Below are 21,596 nucleotides of genomic sequence, written 5' to 3' on the forward strand. Positions count from 1 at the left end.
AATGTGTCACGCTGTGAATGCAACGACGACATCAAGCCGAGACTCTGACATCCCGCTTGTATTCGTTTGTTTAGCTCTGATAACTCTCTTCGCGTTGTGGTCGTTCCCGCCGCTGGCTGTACTTACTTGACCTTTGGTTTTTGATGAAAAAGAGCTTCAGCCTCTCCTTGAAGGTGTTTTCATTCACATAGAACTCCACCTGCACCCTGCGGGGGGGGGGGGGAAGCAGTTACAGGAGGTCAGTGGAAATGTACACTGACACAGACAGAGGGGACCAAACAGTGTTAATCTCACCTTGGCCTTCTACATAATCAGGTGGGGGGGGGGAAAAGCAGTCAACAGGCCGAGACAATACAGGTATTCAGAACAGATACATAAATGTAATACTTGGTTTTTACAATGTGATGTAGTTTTTGTAGCTGAAAATAGTCTTACAAAGACCAACAAATATCCTCTTTATAAAAAAAGTAAAGTGCCATGCCAAGCTATTTCAGGAGAGCATGAAGTATTTATCCATAACCCGCTGCTAAAGATCTGCAGCACTTCTTCAGGAGGAACACATTTGCCTGGAATGGACACGTGGTTAAAAACAATCACTCTTATAACAGCTTAATCTTAAAAGGTGTGATTTGGAACAGAAAACAGCTCATCAAATAGAATATGAACACATGATGCAAAGCAGTAAATACACAAGCCTGTGTTCCTGTTCACTGCATCCTGCCACCAGGGAAGAACATGGGGAGTGTTAATAGCACATTGCAGTAATTATATTGGATGCAGTGTTCTAGTATATTTAAAAAAAAGTGCTTTGTGTGGAAATAAAGTGCAGGAACAAGCTGGGCAAGACTCCCTTCTACGCGTTCAATAATGCAGATTTTTTTTTTCTCCCTCAAGTGACATTCTCATGATGGATATACTGCATATGCACACTGTGAAGATACACGTGACGGTTTCTTCAACCTGTGCGTGAAACAAGGAGTGTTTAATACTTTCTATTTGTTCTCAATATTCATAGAAACACATTCAGAACCCAAACAAATAACGTTGTTTGTACGACGAGTCAGTCTCACCCGGGCAAAGACCTTTAACCTCACAACATGAACAAGACTGCTTTACATTAGGCATCACCTCATAGGGGTCTAGTAATAACTACGCTGCCTTGAGTGTGATGAATCCGAAGCAATAAAAGGTTAAACGCCATCGGGAGCTCGACCAGACGAGCGCTGAAGCACCTCCTGCTCTGTGGATGAACAAAGGTGGTGAGACAGGACTATTAACGGCTCCTGTAATGCGAGCTTATTGACACTAATGAGCACAGAGGGGAATTAACTGCGGCTCCAGGAGGGAACCTCAAGAGCCCCCCCGCCCTCGCCCCCCCCTCGCCCTAACCGGCCTGACAAGATGAATGCCGAGTGCAAAAAAGACCAGAACAGAGGAGCGGGAGGACAATTACAGCCCCCCAAATCCCAGGAAAGGTGTGTAGATGTGTGTGTGAATTATTCCAGCTGTTCCCCCTCTCTCTCTCCCAGCTCCATCGCCATGGAGACAGCTTCCAAAGGCAGGGAATGGTCATAGCAGGCTATGTGTGTGTGTGTGTGTGTGTGTGGAACACATAGCGCACACACACACTTTTCAAAGTAGAGCCCAACAACTAAAATCTGACCCTCACCTTTTTTTACAACCACTAAAACATAAATGAAGGTAAACAGATTCCTCTCAATGGGGCTACAAACTGCACTTCGTCCAGCTGTGCCTTTTAAGTACTATTTTTCTGGGCATCTCTGCCATCTGCAAACCAACCATCTGGGGCCCGACTTATGCAACTATAAAACAACTGCATTTTGAATCTCAGAGAGGGCCGACAGCAGCTCTCCTCCACCTTCCCCTCCTCCAAAGCCTACAGGTGGTGGACGGGGTGTGTTTGCACATGGTCACAATAGCACCAGGTCTGTCCTCACAATGCAAGCAACGAGGAGCTAAACTGTAATCTGAGAGCAAAGCCGAGCCTGGAGGGGGGAACCAAACACTGATTGAGCCTCCTTTGTGGCACACGCAAATGCACGCGAGTAACAGGTGTAGAAGAAGAACTCTGAGAGGAGGCCGCGTCTATCCTGAGCCGACCCCGCATCAGGCAGGAGTGAAGGATGCTTCCATTCGCTGCGGATTCAAAAGCAGCAATCAAATCCAACCTTTTCATATGCAGTCTTTTTGAGGTGTTCCCATTGCAACGATAACAAGGTTCGCTCTACTGGCAGAAACAACTCCCCACTCATCACGGTCACGCATGTGTCCCACGGACAACCTGCAGCAATTCTGAAGATAATCCACTCGAACGTGAATATTGAACGGCTGCTCTACTCCAGTTCCGACGAGCCGCAGCTGCAAACCTGTCCTGTTGCAGATGTGCGAGTGCTTTGTCAAGTGGATCCTGAAAGAAGGGCTCTCGACAGGGCCAGCGTCGGAGAGGATGAACAATGGAGCGGTGGCCGCGAGAAGAGCCGGCGCAGGTTTATTTCTGCTCCTCCAAGGACGCTCTATGTGTGCGTTAGACTTGTGGAGGGGCCCTGGCTGTTCTGTGTGTGTGTGTGTGTGTGTGTGTGTCGGCGCGCATGCCTTCAAGGACGTAGAAATCCCCGAAGCGTTTTGTTTCCAAAGCCTCACCTACCGTGAAGTGCACAGCAGCGCGATTTGTTCTATTTTAGCCTTGAATCAGCAGGTCAGAGACGGCGATTCAAAGCAGTCCACGCGTGTCTTTCAAGGTCCGACACAAACGCGCAGCTACAACGAGAGCGCTGCCAACTTTATGGATGACTACAAGGTTTGGCCAATAATAAAATTAATCTTCCTGTTGACTGAGGCCAAAATGTGAAGAGCACAGAAGCTAAATTGCCGCGTGGTTGGATTAGACGCCAGGTGCCCGAGAACTAATCCATTAAAAGGAGATTCCCCCCCCCCCCAAAACAAGGAGAAGTCCATTGTTATGGTCTTTTATAGTGAAAACGTACTAAAATAAAATGCACGCCACAGACAGAAAACAATCTTATCAGCGTTTGAAAAGTCCACGGTAGGCTTTACGAACCAGTCACGCATTGTCAAATAGAGCTTTCATGTGCGTTACGTGTCCCCCATTCGGAGGCTCAATGTACGCACAAAGCGCTTTATTATAACAACTATTCGTCCTACACTGTGCACCGACTCAAGCTCATCTCGGCAGGGAGCGCCTCCACGTTGAGAGGGACCCGCTGTGGTGGCACTGCAGCTTTCTGCGATGAACATCCCTTTGAGGAGCTGAACCCGTTTCACTTTACCCTTTTTCTTTCAGCAGCCACGCAATGAAGCTTATAGCAACGCCTTCCTTTTTAACAATGTACCAAATTTTTTTTTAAAAAGAAGCAAAATGCTCCATGAGCCTGAATTTCTCGGGATGGGATAAGTACAAAAAAAAAACGTGATTACAGCACATCCCCGAGGATAACAACCCACTTTCCCAGAAAGCTTCACACTGGAGAGGCCTCCCACCACCAGCCGAGGGATGAAACCTCTGCAATGGCTCTGCTATTAAAATGCAAAACTCTCGTCATGCTGGTTGAAAAAAAAGCGAGACAAAAAAAAAATCAATGTTCCTAATGATGGCAAATCAGATTTGCTTTTCCCTTAAATCAGATCCAGACAGTTCGACTGTTTGTCTGCAGACGATGAGATCAGACGCGTGGCCAGACGTCGCTAACCTTTCCGGACGGGTTGCTGCGGCAACGACGCGTCGCGTCTGTGAGCAGCAGACGCGGATTTCTAACGTGGAGGCGCTCGGGCCTCAAGAAGCAAAAATCTCGCAGTCGAGCGTCTGCGCAACGTGAGCCGGCCGAGCTTCCGGCGCGAGGCGCATCCGACTGGAATCGCATTTCAGACCGCTGGATTCCATTTGGGAAATAATTGCATTTCATGTTTTCTAGACTTTCAAAAAAAAAAAAAAAAATCTGCAAAGAAATTTAGACACGCCAAAAACGTGATGGGGATCAGAACAGACTTTTTCAAGTGACAGACAACGAAATAAACAATTTAAGTAAATATTGTCTGCAAGTCTGAGGAATGAGTGACAATGTTGCCTTCAAGACTTGTTGACTTCTTTCTGGATATTCCGGTCCAGTTACTCATAAACATGTGGAATCAAGCAGCAGTACACCGCATTAGTACAGCACCAACAAACAGACCTGATGGGGATTTCTGCACCACTTTATATAACCAACCAATATAACCTGCAGGAATCCAGAGACTCTCTCAGCATTCAGCCAAGGTCACACGTTGAACTGGTGTGCACATTCAGCCGGTCAAGGCTGTCGATAAAATGAAAAAAAAAACTAAAACACACAAGCTGCCTTTTCAACATTTACTGCGACGTGGTCGAATGTACCGAACGTCGGTGTTCTGTGCCAATTCTTCTGTTTGTTTTTTTGGTCTTTTGCCACAACAATTGTTGAAAAGGTAGCGACAGGTCAATGGATTATTCTGTACCCACAACAATCACCGCCCACTTTACAGATAACATGTACCGGTGATAATAACAACCCCCCCGAGGCAAAATGTCCACATCCAATCTGTGCAAAAAATAAATAGAAACAGAGCAAACCATCCTACGTGTGTGATTTGTGCTCGCAAGACAGTCCTGTGGGAAAGTTCCCACTGTGGATACAATCCATGCCATGCAAGCATGATGCTGCCAGGGACTTACTGGGCATTGGTCGAGTCCATACTGTATTCCTCCTGATACCTGCACGCAGCACACATGGACACAGATAGGCATAGGTTAGGAGAGACAGAAGGGGAGGGGGAGGGGGGGGGGGGTCGAGGAAAGGGAAGGAAAGAGCAAAACAAGGATCTGAGGCCATGTTTGCAGGTATGAGACGTGTTAAAAGGCTGCGGGCAAGAAGGTTTCATTGAGTCCCCTTCAAACTGAAAGTGGATACGACCATTGAGTGGAAATTGAACGCATCCGAGGCCCGACGGGGAAACATGAAATGTGGTGTTAACTCACAGGGAGCATGCGAGGCAAGCTCTGCACGATGGGTTAGTCAAAAGGTCGCATCAGCTGAGTAAAGAACGGGGGGGACACTTAATGCAAACCACAGGGGACACATTGATACACGCCGCGCGGGCCAATGTCACAGGTTGGACGGAAGGGAGGAGTGCTGCGCTGAGGCAACTGACACGCACACACACACACACACACACACACACACACAAGCAAGGATGTCAATGGCCGATTCGTGGACTATTGGGATGGACGTCCTCTGCGACAAAACAAAAAAAGGTCCCTTGCAACCGTACAGAAGGCATTAAATCAGACACAAGCAGAGAGAATGTTTAATATGTTGTCCTGTGTGAAAAAAAAAATCTATCCTGATATGGTAAAAAAGTATAATTAGCGGCGCAATTCACTGTACATTTTCATACCATTCAGAAAACGTGGTTGGTTTAGACAACATTATCAATGATAAACCCATGTTTTAGGTCTGGCACAGCAAAGAGACATTGATTCAGACACATTTTATGAACAAATATCAGATTAAACTTTTTCTCTATTTCCCACAATCATCATACACACTGTACTTCAAGGCATAGCCTTACAGGTGTAATACAAAAGGAATTCCTCATATGCAGGTTGACATATTACTCCGTTTGTCCCTTAAGTCTGGTGAGTAAAAGGCTTCATGGCCCGGGTCCGAATTTCAGCAGCGAGCGTATTGAAATCATACTTTATGCTGATTTCCCTTAGAGGCCTGTGATCAATCAAAGTGGGTCTGATGGTCAAAGTGTAAATGAGGAGCGCCGGAGGAACGTGGTCGTTACTTAGCAGTTGAGACTGAAAGAGGCCTTTGCAAAAAGGACTAATGGAGTGTCCATTAAAGCACGGAAGCGGTCGGTCACAAGAGAGCGGTAATGAATCAGTACATTTTGGCATCGCAAAAACCCGAGCGCAGTCGATTATTACGCTCCACAGGAACCAATACATTTAAAAAAAGAAAAAAAAAAGACAACTGTGGGATTCAGGCTTCATGGGAGCAGAAAGGAGGTTTACGTCAACAATGTTACTTCTGTAACTTTCTAATAAAGCGAAGATGAGAAGGTATTCATTTAAATATAAAGAGGTTGTTGTCAGTAACATCTTTAATCAACTTTAGTTTTGACAAAAAAAAGGCTTTAGATATTGTGTTAGATTGTGGTAAAATAGTAATATGGCACGAGAGCAATCTCTTTCTGATTAACAGCGTTCCAGCTCAGAATATTGGGGTATTTTATTTCCCAGCCCTAATATTAACAACTTTTCACCAAAGTGAAAACGCCATTTTTCTAAAGGCATAATGCGCTCATCACATACGCTGAGCAGGAACAACATCAACCCCCTCTGCAGAGATCTCACTGTCCATTTTGTGGCTTTTTGACCGCACACTGATGGGCAATAAAAGAGGGCCAACTGTCTGCAGAGGGCTTTAGCAGTTTACAGGATGCGATTAGCTGAAGCTCCTCCGTGCCCCATTAGCCCAAAACAGCCTCCTGCGCTTCTCCATCATGAAATAAACAAACTGAACCGTCCCAATATTCACGGCGTTTAGCATCACGATGCCCTTCAAGCTTTGCACAAATGATGACACAACGAATGCAACTGAGAAGAGAGTAGAGCCTCACCTCTTTGCAGCTGATGTGGATTCTATGAGCTGAGCTACCGAGACAACAAGTGCAAAACGACCAGCACTTTCATAGTATGCTTTCAAATACGATTACTGATAGCTGCCTCAAGGACTGGCTGGTAGAAAGGGGACGGGCCACATGCACGCACACGCACGCACACGCACGCACACACACACACACACACACACACAGTCTCTGCAGCAGTTTCAAGGGCAAGTGGGATTTGTAGTTTTTAAACTGTTTACCTGCACAAGGAAGCTGGCCATCATTTCCTCAAATACTACAGCACACACACACACACACACACACACACACACACACACACACACTGGTGTTTAAAAAATAGATCTAAAAGCAGATTGACAACAAGATGCTGGCCTGTAGCTTAATTATTTGGTGTGGATCTGTGAATGATTCTGGCGGAGACACAGAATACCGGTTTGTCCATTAAAACCTAATAATAGATCCCTCAGACCTGGTTCTGGCCAACAGCTGAAGGCTCCTTAACTGCAGGTAACCATGGCAACCGCACCTATGTTGTACTTTGTGTGGTTGGGCAATCTGACCACATTTGTCATGAAACAAGAATACCCAGCGTTGTCATTTTCAATATCTGAGATGTTTATTAGATAATGATGGTAATGAATGTAATTTAGCTGCAGAAACATTTTCATGCAGTTTTATCAATCTTAGTAATCTTTATTGGTAATATATTCCTTGGATTATAATATTTTTGCCTCTTAGTGTTTGCGTATTGCACAAAGTAAGAATTGTATTCATCTTTTACTCCTTTGCTTTGGAACCGATCCTATTTCCCCCCCCCCACGGGCTTCCAGGCATCTCGGACCATCAGCGTGCTCACCTTCCTCCTCCTCGCTCACAACGGAGATTACAAAGGTCTCTGCACAGCGCAGGTTCGTGAGCTTTTTCTGGAACGCGGCCCAGATTCAGTTCAACAGACATCCAGAGCGGGGCTGCGGGAGCCCGGTCGGCTTCCCTCAAATAATCCCACACCCTCCCGTTCTCGAGGCCTTTCAATTGTCCATCCATTGCTCCCGAAGGAGAGAGATGAGGCAGGTGGCCGATGATGGTGGCTTTTGCATGTGCATGTGCACACTCGCTCTGCATTTACACCTGTACAACAACAACAACAACAACAGCAACAGCACGCAGCCAAGCGTCTCCGTGTGAGAGACTCGACCAAAGGCCACTTTAGATGTTGACAGCTATAAGGGGGCTGCCTTCGCAAAGCAGAGCCCTCGTGGCGTTCAAGTCAATCACTGAGATATTTCCGTCCTTAATGAATAATAACGATGGACAACATGCAATTAATCCCAAGGACCACATTAAAAGCCCCTTCATTAAACCTCGGGTACCCAAATACAAACGAGGGCATAATTAACTGGCTATAAAAAAACTATCTACGAAAAAGAGGGACTTTAGTAGTTTGTGCAATAAATAGTGAAATGCTGTAAAATTGTTCACAACTATACGCAGCAACTGGGCAGTAATGAAAGTACCAATGATGAGCCAAACTAACGTTAGCTTAAAAGAAGCCACAATAATGCCAACATCTCTCAACGAAAGAATAAAACAGTTGATATTGTGGACAGAACAAAATCGATTACTCTGTCATTGTGAGCTGCTGCTCCTTTAACGGAGCGACAATCATCTTATATGCAGTTAAACCGTCCATTACCTCGAAGCCATTAGCCAACGGACAGCTGCCAACAATATAAATCCTCATTGGGCTGTTGTACATTTATTTTTATTGACCAACGCAGCTGTTGGTGTGGAAATTCAAGATGTTGTTTGAGACTTAACAGGATATTCAAAGCTCATCCCCCCCCCCCCTTAAATGCATCTTAATCAGTGTAAAACCTGCATAATACACATCAACGTGTCTGACAATGAAGGTGTGTGTGTGAGTAGCAAAGACGTAAATCCGAATAAGAGAAAAATTAGTTTTGTTGATTAAGAATGTATGATGATGTTGCTAACTTTTATTTAATCAATACTGATTGAGATATAAAATATTAACAGTTGATTGTTACCAGTAACTTAAATGTCCTTAAAAGAGTCTTCCCGATTCCTCCTAAAAAGTTACAAAACCTTCCTGCTTGACCTTGGGTGGCTAAAGTGCAAATCCCTCAAAAAAAAACTCGGGGGTAGCTTTGATTTAAAAAAAGTCAAAAGTATAACTTGATGAAAAGAAGGCAGAAGTTCTTCTGATTGACAGACGGGGAGCTCTGCAGAAAACTCTGTGTTGCTGAAATGTCAGCGGATTACATTCAAGGTCTTTGCTGCATAGCAGCCAATCAAAAGTCCTGCTTCCTCATCACCTCAAGATCCCCCTGTGTAACACTTGTCTAGCATTAAGAGGAAGACGACTAACAGCTTGAGGGTCGAGGCTGAATGGAACTCTACCGCCCGGCATTCACAGCAGAGACGATCCCACCTGCAGGATTCCCTTCCAGATGTTCGCCTCGGGGGATGAACAGCTGCGAAAAAGGGGGCCAGGTTATTGATCCACTCACTCCTCCCCCTCCCACGCGCTCCTATTGTTTAAGACGGCTGGACGCAGCGCGATCAGACAGCACATTGGGGCAGGAGGGACCGGAGGATCATTTAAAAAGGTCCTGGGTTCAATCCCCAGCATCTCCATTAGATATTATGGTGGCTCATGGAGTAGGTTGGTGGTTCAAATCCTTGTCAAAAGTGTCCCTGAGCAAGACACTTCACCCCTAAATGTCTCCCCTGGCAAAATGTGCCACGTGGGTTTTAATGCAATGTAAGTCGCTTTGGATAAAAGCGTCAGCTACATGACATGTGATATTGACCCTGATGGGTTTGCTTGTTGCCCGGGGCAACTGGGCGGACTGGTGCATCAGGGTTTCACAGCCCTTTTTAGATCTCCATTCAAAACAGTCTGGCGTTGCCACGTGTCAACGTCGTCTTGTGAGACTCTGACAGACGGACACCAGCCTCATCGTCCTCTCTTTCATCAACGCCTGGGTCATCTCAATGAAAAGGTCCTCAGGATGACTGTCCAAGTGGGTCCTCTTCGTCATTAATATGATTAGCAGAATTTGAGGTTTATTAAATGATTTTTCTGTCATCTAAAAAGATCAAACCTTTAATGTTGTCTATTTAAAAACTAAAATGGATCTTTGTCCAGAGCTTTTTGATCAGGGAGCTGAAGACGTTGTTGTTCTCCTTAAAGACTCCGGACAGAGTCATTTTACACACAAACCCACTTTAAAAATTAAAGGATGCAAACTTTCACTTCATTCCAAGCCAACCAACTTCCTACTCAGCCAGAGCACAAGTTCACACAGCTCGTATCTTTATTGATCAGCTTGCTTATGCTGGAGAGGAAATGCATGGTATTTCTCGTTGATGGTAAAGTGAAGGAGACAAAGAATGTTGGTATTAAAGAGCGACGTGACCGCAGAGCTTGAAGGTTACGCTTGAAGTGATAATAATCTGTGAGATTATTTTCCCTTTATTGATCGTTTTTTTGACAGCAACATTCTGCACGAATAAATGTTTTTTCAAAATGCCGCAGCTGTTGCTTTTTATCATCAAACAAATGCATTAGAAAATACATGTTAATGCACTACAGATGCAAAAAAAAAAACCTTGTGTACTGTGAATAGAGGCGGGACACCCTGCACCACCAGCATATTGGCTGCGCAGTGGCCTGAAAGCCAAACCATGTTTCCTGTGGCGGACAAACCAGCCTCGTAAAACCTGCAGATAAGAGTGCAAACCTGAGCTTTGATGGCAGCATATCTGCTGATAGCAAGTTCTTTTATCGCTTTAACAGGGGGGGGGGGGGGGGGAAGCATCATATATAGAGTCTCGCTCTGCCCGACAAACCACAATCTAATTTGTTTACCAGATGGTGGGAGAGTGTCCTGGTGTGCTGAGTCTATTGAGCGATGCACACCGCTGAAATAGATGGAGTCTTTGCATGTCAACATTAGCTCCTGTGGTTTGCATTTGTGTTTCATACAAATGTGTGAATCTGGCATTTTTAAACCCAATAAAAATGGATTCATAAAATGAGGAAAGAGGAATGCAGCATCAACTGAATTATGTAATCACAACATACTGCAGCTACCAAATACATCACCGAGATGAAAAGGATTCATGGCAACGTTTGTAATCATGCTGTGTCTCGTGGAATTGACTCAAAGTGTCACTGCATGCGTTTGCTAAGCATTAAACAGGGAAATGTGTGTGTGTGTGTGTGTGTGTGTGTGTCTGTGCGCGCAATCGAGAGCTGCATTCGGAGACGTGCGGATCAGCTACCTTTGGCCGGCATCGCTCCCGAACGAGCCCGCGCTCCGCAGAGGGCTGGAGGCGTTGACCCAGGTGGGCTCGGGGGTCTTCTGCGCCGCCGTCTTGACGTCCGGGTCGATCTCCGAGGGAGAGGGCGTCCGTTTGGCGCCCGCCATGGCTTCTCCGCCGGCTCCCGAGCGCGCGATCCCCCCCCGGTTTTTCTCTGGGTATTTCTCTCCTCCTGCGCGCCTCGGCTCGGGCTGTAGCTCGCGCTCAGTGACCGACTGCGCCGGAAACGCGCATCTCGTGTCCTCGGTGGCGCTGCGCGGAAGCGGCGGGAGAGCGGCTCCCTGCCTGTCGCATCACGGGTTCCTCAGACACACTGAGCGTCCCTCCATCCTCTGATGGACATGTCATGTCACGTCTCCTCCTCCTCCTCCTCCTCCTCCTCCACCAAACGGACTTCCCCGCGTGGTTACATAACGCGCACCGTCTGACGATCCGAGCACACACCGGCGCTGAGTGGAAGATTCGGGTTCGGCAGGTCGGACAGCTGTTGTTACCGTGGCGACGCGAGTCACCGGGATGATGAGATGCAAGAGACACACGCGCAGGTGGCCCAGATAAACACACCGGCGCGATCACGGCAGAATGCACCTGGAGTACAACTTACACGAGACGTCACTTCCGTCAGCTGGTTTAAATAAGCCTGAACCTTTTTGTTTCCAGGTCACGCCTCAGTGTTTAAATAATGAATCAGGAACGCTGATAGATTACATCGATTATTGTCAATATGAAATCTTATTCAGAGACACGTCTCTACTGAGCATCAGTTATCAAAACAAAGTTAAACTTTCTAACTATAAAGTGAATAAAGCTTGCGGCAGTATTCAAAAGCAAAGAAACACAATGAAAAACGTTATCAATTAAATTGTGAATGTGAATACGATTAGGTCCCAGTTAGAGATAATAAAAAAAAAAAAATCTGTCCAATAACTGGATCTTTGATAAGGCCGAGAAGGTGTAAGATGGTATCAGGAATACAATGAATAAATAACTTGAACCTTTCACGAGATGTATGTCAGTGAAATTATTTGTTCCAGCAAAGCAATATTTAGTTTTACCCAAGGTTTCATACACACAAAAACAAGATCAGTACTGATAAAAAAAAGGGTCTGTGCATCACAGTCGGAAAAGGAAAGAGATAAAGTGTTGTTTTGGGTTTTACTGATTCTTTTTTGCAGAGGGGAAGAAACTGGAGCACCTTCATGAAAGATGCAAACCAGGAGTGGGCCACTCAGATTGGACCGTGAAGAACATCCAGCCGGGAGGTGACCGCGGGGCATGCACTGCATGGTGGCCTTAGATACATCCGGAATATTTATCTCGTGACAGGGCTTTGTGGGTCACTTTCATAATAAATCAGGAAAGTGTTTGCACAATCGATCTGGTGTCCAGATATTGCATGGATGACATCATTGTTTTCAGCTGATTTTCAGCTGTGTACCATTTTGTTTCCGGAATGAGTTCCTATACCCGTTCATGATCTACAGGCAGTTCATTTCTATGGCAATCCTGAAGATCTCAAAATCAGCCTTAATTGTTGGTAAATTGGTGGGTAGATCGTGCAGGTGGGACAGCGAACTTTAAAAAAAATGGAAAGTCGCCGGGCAGAGCGATTTGATTCTTATAAATGTCCTTGGAAAAAAACAAACAAACAGGGCATGACAGATTTAATGGTAATGGAATATGGATCAAGATGCAATTTCATCTGAGGACAATTACCCGATTTGTTATTGAGCAGCCTGCAAAGAGAGGGTGGCATATTTGATCTGGGAATGGATTGCACCCCCCCCCCCCCCCCCCATACAGCTCATTTAAATATATAAAAGTGAAAGCTTGTGACTGTTCCACTGGAGCAGGTTGGGGGTCCCCTGGATTAAAGAAGACTGTATGCCTCTAAAAAAGGTATTAGTGATAATAGTGAGGGTACTTTGCACCCCCCCCCCCCCCTTATTTACAAACAGAACTTTACAGCAATGGATTTCAAGGGGAAACAACATAGTTCACAGGCCTACCATAGACGTGTAGTGCTCTTATTCATGAAGTTCCTGACTAAGTTTTACAGCCATTTTCCAAAAAGGCCAAAGTAGAAGTGTGTGAGCCAGAAAAGGCTCCGACCTGACCCCCCGAGATGGAGAAAAACAACCCACTAGTCGGAGTGCTTTTTGACTACGGCGCGTTCAGGGCAAAGAAATCAAAGAAAAATGAATGAACGGAGGAAGCAAAGAGATGCCAGCGAGTGCGAGACGAAGGTGCCGTGAAAATGCAGGCGAATGCGCCATGAGCAGGAACAGAGACACGCTGTGGCCAAGTGCGGGACTGCACATTGTGCACCTCTGATCCCACAGCGGCACGGCGAGGAGACACCGCGTGACCAACGAGCATCAGCACTGTGCCGTTCGCCTAATGGCGCTCCGGGTTTCTACGGCGCTCACCGCGGGGTTGTGCTGATGCGATCGCCCTTGAACAAGATGCTCGACCACTTTACACGCTTCAGGTGCAGTACCTGCTGGGAACCTGTGTGGCCGCCAGAGGAAAATAAGCCTCCAAATGATGCACATGAACATTAAGACAAGTACAAAACTGAAAATGTGGGCTGGATTGGTACGATCCGCCGCATCCCTCTGTGCCGGATATTAACACAGAACCCAGTGGCAGCTTGAGACCAGTTTTTTTAATCTCGTGCACGCGTCATATCATTTTACTGGTCTATTGGGCACGTGCTCACGGCTTATTTCTATTGTAGCCAGAGCTTGGGGAGGTGGGGGGGGGGGAATTATTGCATTGTGATGAGCCAACTGAGGGGCTTCAGATTCACACATCCTTTTTGGGCTGAATTTTAATGGAGGGATATAAACCAGCGAAAGAGAGCGAGAGAGAGAGAGAGAGAGCGAGCGAGCAGGAGTGAAGCAGTGATTAGCACAGCGCCGGGTAGGGCTGGTGACACAGGAACCCTGAATGACATCCAGATCCTATCACTCTCAGCCACTGAGATCAGAAATGAGAAGAAGAAAAAAGCCAGTCAGAGGAAGATTAGGACGGGTCATGCCATCGCCATAGCAACATCTTTTTCCCCCTCCAAATTGTATCATCTTCAGGAACTCAATACATACAGAGTGGGAATGCAACGCTTTCTTAGCATCGTTTCTTAAAAGGTTTTTGCAAAGTTAAATAAATGAATGTGAGGTGTAAGATTCTGGGATTTATTCTACAATTTTGTATTGTTCAGACAATGTTTTTTTTACAATCGTCATCGTATCGTCAATCTGCAGAGAGTAAACACGTGCAGAAGAGGAAGGTTTTTCCTTTTCTGCCACTGATTTGCAAAAACTACATTTCTTCCCTTGAGACGACGCCATTGATGGGCCCTGAGAATTTGACGGCCTTAGTAACAACCCGGGCCTCTTTCCGTGCTGCAGATGGGTGTCAAGAGCCGTGATACTGCTTCCTCTGTCAAAACATATTAAAGGCAGTGAGCTGGCGCTGCTGTGGGCGGGCTGTCTGCCTCGTGCACAGCCAGCGGAGGAGGAGGAAGTCTAGCCAACGCCACTGGAAGGCTTACACACAGGAGGGCACACGCGCACAGGGATGCTCGTGCATCCCAGCTGTTGTTTTTTGCAAGAAAAAAAAAAAAAAAAGGTTCAACTGCCCGTTTAATAGTCGTAACCTTGTGTTCCCGTCCAAGAATGAAGATGTGGGTCTTCAGTCTGTCCACGGGACCATCAAACCATCCTTTCAATTCCTCATGAAGGTGGAGTCCCTTGAACCCTATAGAAAAACTACTTTTGTGCGTTATTGGCTCATACAATATTTACTTAGAAACTACGAAAACATGCAGGCACTTTTATGAGGTGAAAGACACAGGGTTCAACAGTTTCATGAATAAAACAGCAGCTCCCAGCGGGACGCTGGGCCAGAAAGCCAAAGTGGCGTCCTCCTCATTTGCATTGGGTAGGAGAATCAGCTTTTATTTGCCTATTTTTCAATAAAGATTTAGATAAGAACCGCTGCAAAATATCATATTCATTTATTGATACTATAGCAAGTTGTAAATCGACTTATTTGATGAAATTGCACTTTGTTTTTTTGTTCGTTTCAGTTTGTATCCTAAATGGTTGAAATGCACTTATTGTAAGTCGCTTTGGATAAAAGCGTGAGCTAAATGACATGTGATGTAATAATATTTGGATATCTTTAAATTACAAATGTGGCTGTAATGACCGGATCACTAGACCATGTCAAAGTAAAAGTTGCCAATACGCTTGATGGGATCTTTACTAAAATAATGCCGCAGTTCCATAATCAGTCACAGCAGCTCTATTAATTAACTCTAATAATCATTAAACATTTTCCTGATTGCTTTGTTGGCGCCAAAACTGAGAGTAACTTCATCAAAAATTAAAATCAACTCACAACAAACGCGAGAAAGGGACAAGTACAGTATGTGCTAATTACAATCAGAATAAGAAAAAACTGAGCTACATTATTCAGTCTTTGCACATTTGATTGAATCACTTGAATTAGTGGAAGAAAATTAGATTTGTTACTTGTGAATAATCCCCTAAGTGACGCCGCAGCAGTTCTCCACCATCAGCCCCCCCTGCCCCCCCACCCTCCTCCATCTACAGTGCAGGCAACCTTATCCAAATGCCTCCATCATCTCAGCTTTCCCATTAAAATATGACAAGCCAAATCCTGCGATGCTAATTAACTTGGCAAGACAAAGCGTGGGGGAATAAATGCAAACTGCACCGGAGATTTAAGCCTCAGAGGCCCACAGGAGGAACACATTCTGACGGGTAAGTTACATCTTATGGCCACTCTTTGTAGCCCACCTTTTATAGTCCTCCCCATTTCCAGCCATTCTTCTGACACCCCCGGCTTCTTCAAAGAGAAGCCCATTCGGCGCAGTGCCATTCTTTCAAGTGGCCGCCGGGGGGGCCATTCGACTGGTTGCAGAAAGAAGTCTGAAGAGAGCTCCACTTATAAAATAACCCTCCCTCTCACTTGATTTATTACCTAAACAGCAACACAGGACTAAGTTCTAAAGCGCTAGTTTAAAGGGTTCGCTCTAGGGCGGGGGGCCACATGGGGAGTGGTCTGTACGTTAAATGTTAACAGTTTGTAAAAGTCAAGTGAAACATTTTGTACATGTAAAAAAATGGGGTTATTTGCATGCGACTTGCATTCCACAAAAGCACAGTGAGTACTTCCACTTTTAACATACAGTGTGCTCAGCCACTGTAAACAGGCTCAACTGGAACAGTAGCTGGGTTGCCATTGGCAACGACGATGAGAAATTGTTTCCTCCAGCTTAAGAACGTACGACATTGAAATGAGATCAATTTAAACATTTTATGCCCATATTCTGAGCTTACAGGATGTGGCCTCGGGAAGGGGGGTGGGGGGGGGAGGCTGCCTGGCAACCACTTTCACCTGACAGCGTTGATCCTGTTGTAACGGGGCTACAAGCGGATTCCTCTCGGCTTCCACTAACACCTCCACTGCGTTAAGGGGAACTAAACCCCAGCCGAGTTGAGCCTTTTTTGAAGAATCCACTGAATCGTCTCTGTCCCAAATCAGATACCGTACCTAGTTTCTGCTCCAGTCCCAATGAGGGGGAAAAAAAACAAAAAAACAACCAGAATGTGGACAAGATATTGGAGTGCTCTGCTCCCCCGCGATAACAACAATAACAACCACAACAACAACAACAGGAATTCTCCTAACCGCCAGCCGCAGACACACAGCCGCTGCCGGAGAGAAGGAGCGGTGTAGCGGCGTCGCCCCCACCCACTCTGTGCTAATGGTGGTGACTAATGCCACCTATGGTCTAGATTGCGAGCTCCGGGTTGCTTGGCCGCAGCGTGCGCGTCAGAGAAGTGGCAACGCTCAGCACTCAAAGTGCGCCGAGACTGACGGGACAAAAAACGTTTAGGGGAACGGAGGCGCTTCATTGAGCTGAAACTGGGGTTCATGTGCGTCATTATAAAAGAAGGAGATGTGTGCAAAACATTAGACTTTAGAAAAAAAAAACCTACATTATGTATGAATTATTCCACTGTTCTATGTTTCATGAGACCAAGTTGTATGTAAAATGATAAAAATATTGAATAACTGTGGGACTATTATAAAAACTATGCTATAAATCCTCTGTGCAGAATGGATAGAGAATTGGGCATTAACAATGAGAGCCTGCAGTATAAACACAGCCTCCGTCACCTATTGGACCCAATCATCCCCCTCATCTTATTATCAGTGTGGCTGATGAATCGCCTTCACTCAGACTTCATGGTCCTGCTGCTCCTCACATCTGCCTCAGTGTCCTCGTTCCCCGTCTAATCAACGCGGCCCTGAAGTCAGGTGGAAATCATCCAGACAGCGAATCCCAGCGGTGGGTTCTGCCCTGGAAAACGTCGCAAACAAACAGCTGCTGCATGTACGTATCAGTATCTCCGTTGTCCAAGTGGAGCTTGATTCAATTCAAAATGTGCTTGGATGGAAAAAGGAGAAGAAAAGACAGAAGTGTGTGGATGATACCTTTGGTTCATGAAATGTACCGGATCAATCTAAAGCAACTGGACACGATTACGAGGAGCGGGTGTGTTTTTGGGAGTCGGTTTTTGCGGCCCTCGCCCCACGTCGACTGCTCCCAGTCAGCACGCCGCTTTGAAGTGTTCGGCGGCTTGTTTTTTTTTTTTTCGTCAGCCTTCATGACTTCGCCGTGATTTCGCCTCTTCAGCGGCCGACCGCCCCCGCACGGCGACGCCATAATTACAGTCCTCTCACACCCGACCCTAGAGATAATAACAGCTCAGGAGGGAGACCCCCCCCCGCGCCCCTCCCCCTCCTCCCCCGTCCCTCCCAACAAACACACAGGCATCCACATCACAGAGACACAGATTAACGGCAACAGCAGTTTTAGAGTTTTTTTTTTAAAAAGCCAATGACTCCATGTATTTCACAAAGGAAGATTCTGCCGCACTTATTGCAAGTCGCTTTGGATAAAAGCGTCAGCTGAATGACATGTGATGTAATCACAAGATTACTGGTCTTAGGGTATCTCTGAATTGCTGTAGTTCTGTTACTGAGAAAACTAGCGTGCAAACACACACACAGTCAGGCATGCAGGCCCTAATTTACCCGTTGCGATTGGATAGCGATCAGAAAAACAATTCACGAGGGATCTACTGGGCAACACACACGCAATATCAAGTAGTCTGCTTCATTTACATATTCTGGCATCTGAGGTCTACGGGAAACAAAATATCAATAATCAAAATATCCCCCACCTGTTGACTGAATTTCCATGTTATTAACGTGCAGCAAAATCCACACTGTGATTCACTCTCTTTTTTTTGCTTTGGTCTCAAACCATTTGTAATGTCAACAGGACAAATAGAACCGCTAGAAAAACAAAGCCATATGAGTTCTGGAGCCTCAAAAATCCCATGGGAAAGCATGGGGGGGGGGGGGAAATCAGTCAAATACCAGACTGCTGTTATAAATGTTGCATGTGGCATTGATATAAAATGTTCTGACAGCTATTTACAGCAGGGAGCCGTGGAGACAGCGGGCGAGTGAACAGAACGGTGAAGCACGGTGGAAAGGCGGATTGTGGCGTTCCCTGCAAAACTAACAAGATGCACATCACGGAGAGCTAATTGTAGAACACAAAAATCCCTGGAAGGGGATCGCTGAAACATGGCTGCTGCTGCTGCTGCTGCTGCAGACATCCAATGGCCTGCAGCGGCGAGATAAGGAGCACAACGTGTCGTCTGTCGGATCCGGCCTTCGATAAAACAATCAACGGTGCGGCTGCAGGTCGAGGGCCAAATGTTTGTTTAGTAACAGAGGCAACAAAGGTCCTAAAAGAAGAATCTGTACTCAGCTTACTCTAAAAGCGGCCGTCACAGGGAGATCACCCCACGGACACAGCAAAGAGGACGTGGAAATAAAACGATGAAGTTCGAAGTAACGAATCTCGTGTCAGCGCTCTGTTTGAAGGTCAATATTGAATCCTTTTGTGAGGCGGCTTGGTTTCAGCACCCCGGAGAGCTCCACTCAGCCGAGGGCTCGGGCCCTGCAGACTCCTCCCAAAACGGGAGCCGTCTGTGGTTTGTCCTCCCCGACCGAAACAATAATACAACTCTTTGCAGAGTCCCAAACACTGCAGCGCGCCAAGGGACAGGCGGCTAAATGAGTTTTCTCCCTATGTAACCCCCACTTCAGGTAGTACGCGGTGCAGGACAAGAAAAACCCCTCAGTGCGTTTCCATTTCCATTGCTCCATCTACTCCTACACCTGAAACCCAACACAAACCCAACAGCTGAGCACAAATTCCCTCCCTATAGGGGTGGCGGGGGGTTGTCATAAGTAGTCATTCTGGGAAACGGGGGGAGAACAGCAACCGAGGTAGAAGCACATGAGGCAGCTCGAGGGAATGACAGCAAAGCAACTACAATAATCGGCACAACGCAACTGCTGGAATGTGTTGAATATAATAAAAACATGTGAATCGGGACGCCTGTCCCCCCCCCCCCAGGGCCCCCTCCATGAATGTCCCCGAGCAGCCGCTCACACACTGCGTTACATACCTGTCATCATTCTGAAAGGTCTGGTCCCCCAGCAGCAAATCCCTGAAGCGATAGCGGGGCGGAAGAGGGGGCACCTCCGTGTCCACCTCCGCCATCTTGAGAGCCGAGATGTCCAGAATGACGCCGGAGTTGGTGCTGCTGCTGTTGTTCCTCTGCGGGGCCTCAGCGGGGGGCCTGCGGGGCGAGAAGGACAGTGGCATCTGCTCATCAACATGCCAGCTTGGCATTTCAGCCCCCCCCTCCCCTACCCCCCCACTCCAAGCGCCGGGGGGGGTTGGACGCACACAAAGAACTACGCGAGTCGTTTGGTAAAACCGAATCGTTTGCCTTATTTCACGTCGTGCATTATGAAACAAAAACATATACAAGTGAATGAATGATACAAAAAAAAGTCTGCCCCCCCCCCCCCTCTATCCATCAGTGGACACTTAAGGGACTGATTACTGCAGAGACGAGTGGGAAAGCACAGCCTACCTACTTGTACATAACAGTGAAAGTGTGTGTTTGTTGCTCACAGTGGTGCCACACAAAGGGGGGAGGGGGGCCTTCAGGAAATTACCTGTCATCGTGGGAGCTGGAGGATCGGCGCGGGGGGCTCGACGAACGGCGGGGGGGGCTCATGGTCGCCTCTTGCGGGGGCGAAATGAGTGACAAACAAGAGAGAGAGAGAGAGAGAGAGAGAGGAGGGGGAGGGGGGGGGGGCGGAGAGGTGAGAGAGAGTTTTAATAGAGAAAACTGTGGTTTCAAACTTGGTGAGGAGGTAATAAGATTAGATCCACGCAGCTCAAACAGAGCGGGATTACAGAGGAACACTTTAATAACGCCGTGTGATTATTCACAGCGTGCACCTTGATGGGGGGGGGATAGGGGGGGGAACTGGCTTTTCAAGTGGATTAATCAGCTACGATCCACACATGTAGTGAAGACTCTCTACTCGAGGGGGGTGGGGGGGATGGACGGATTGCCTCATCAAAAGGGATGTTAAACTAATTATCTGGCTTGGAAGTAACGCGAGGAGAAGACAAATTACTCAAGAGATGGGACACAGAGGTTTCTACCTTACAAACAATGCAGGTTGAATTTATGAGAGTGTGTGTGTGTGTGTGTGTGTGTGAGTTTCTACTTGAATGGACCAGGGTTCATCTTATTTCATAGATGGCTCCGATCCCAATTTATCAGTGTATTTCCTCCCCTTTAAGCCTCTGCAGAGGGAACAACAAGCGGTAATGCAGAGCTGTATGTGTGTGTGTGTGTGTGTGTGTGTGGTCATCACACACGCAGTGTGGGCAGCTTTGAGAGGGCTAGAAGCACCGAGAGACCGCACTCTCCCCCCCGATGTACCAGAAAAAGCGCAAACCCTTGAGACAGAGGAAGCAGAGTGGGGAGATGAGGAATCGGTGGGCTGGTGAGGACCCCCCCCCCCCCCAAAAAAAAAATTAAGGAGGTCACTGAAGAGCAAAGAACACATTGTACTCCCTGTGTCTTTGAACAGGTGAACAGGAGCACATTAAATATACGCTTTTTTCTTTTTTTTTTATGCAACAGAGCCCATGAATGGAAGCCCACTCATACAGAGTGTGCAACCTCTGGGGGGGGGAAGACATAACAGATGAGGCAAAGTGACCACAATAATTGGATACAGAATTGCTCCCGGTAAGAGCCGGTGTCTCCACTTAGAGAATACCGCAGATTCAGACAAAAATAAATTTGAAAAAAAGCAGGCTTTTTCCAAATGTTATGTAATGCGTTAGGCCCGAAGTAAATCTCTCTTTGTCTGAAATTACAACGCAGGACCCGTAAGCCTTATCCCAAACTGTGGTGTCCTGTCAGTTTTCTTTATGGTTACAGGAAATTATAGTCTTTGGACAAGGGTTTTACTCTAAAAGAAGAAGAGAAAAAAATAACATCATGTTCCAAGAAACGTTTGTTAGTCCCAGATGCTCCCTGCCTGTACAAACAGGGGCA

General features: G+C 46.5%; 1 protein-coding gene across 1 annotated transcript in view; it reads right to left on the bottom strand.

Annotated features, from left to right (window-relative positions):
• kcnt1b (potassium sodium-activated channel subfamily T member 1b) overlaps nucleotides 1-21,596 on the bottom strand; it is a 40,467-nt gene that overhangs the window by 17,380 nt on the left and 1,491 nt on the right. Inside the window, 4 exon segments of the mRNA XM_037481565.2 lie at nucleotides 127-206; nucleotides 4,727-4,765; nucleotides 19,632-19,805; nucleotides 20,191-20,260. Coding sequence (XP_037337462.2) covers nucleotides 127-206; nucleotides 4,727-4,765; nucleotides 19,632-19,805; nucleotides 20,191-20,260 — 363 coding nt within the window.

Source organism: Pungitius pungitius, chromosome 5 (assembly GCF_949316345.1).
Source record: "Pungitius pungitius chromosome 5, fPunPun2.1, whole genome shotgun sequence".
NCBI lineage: Eukaryota > Metazoa > Chordata > Actinopteri > Perciformes > Gasterosteidae > Pungitius > Pungitius pungitius.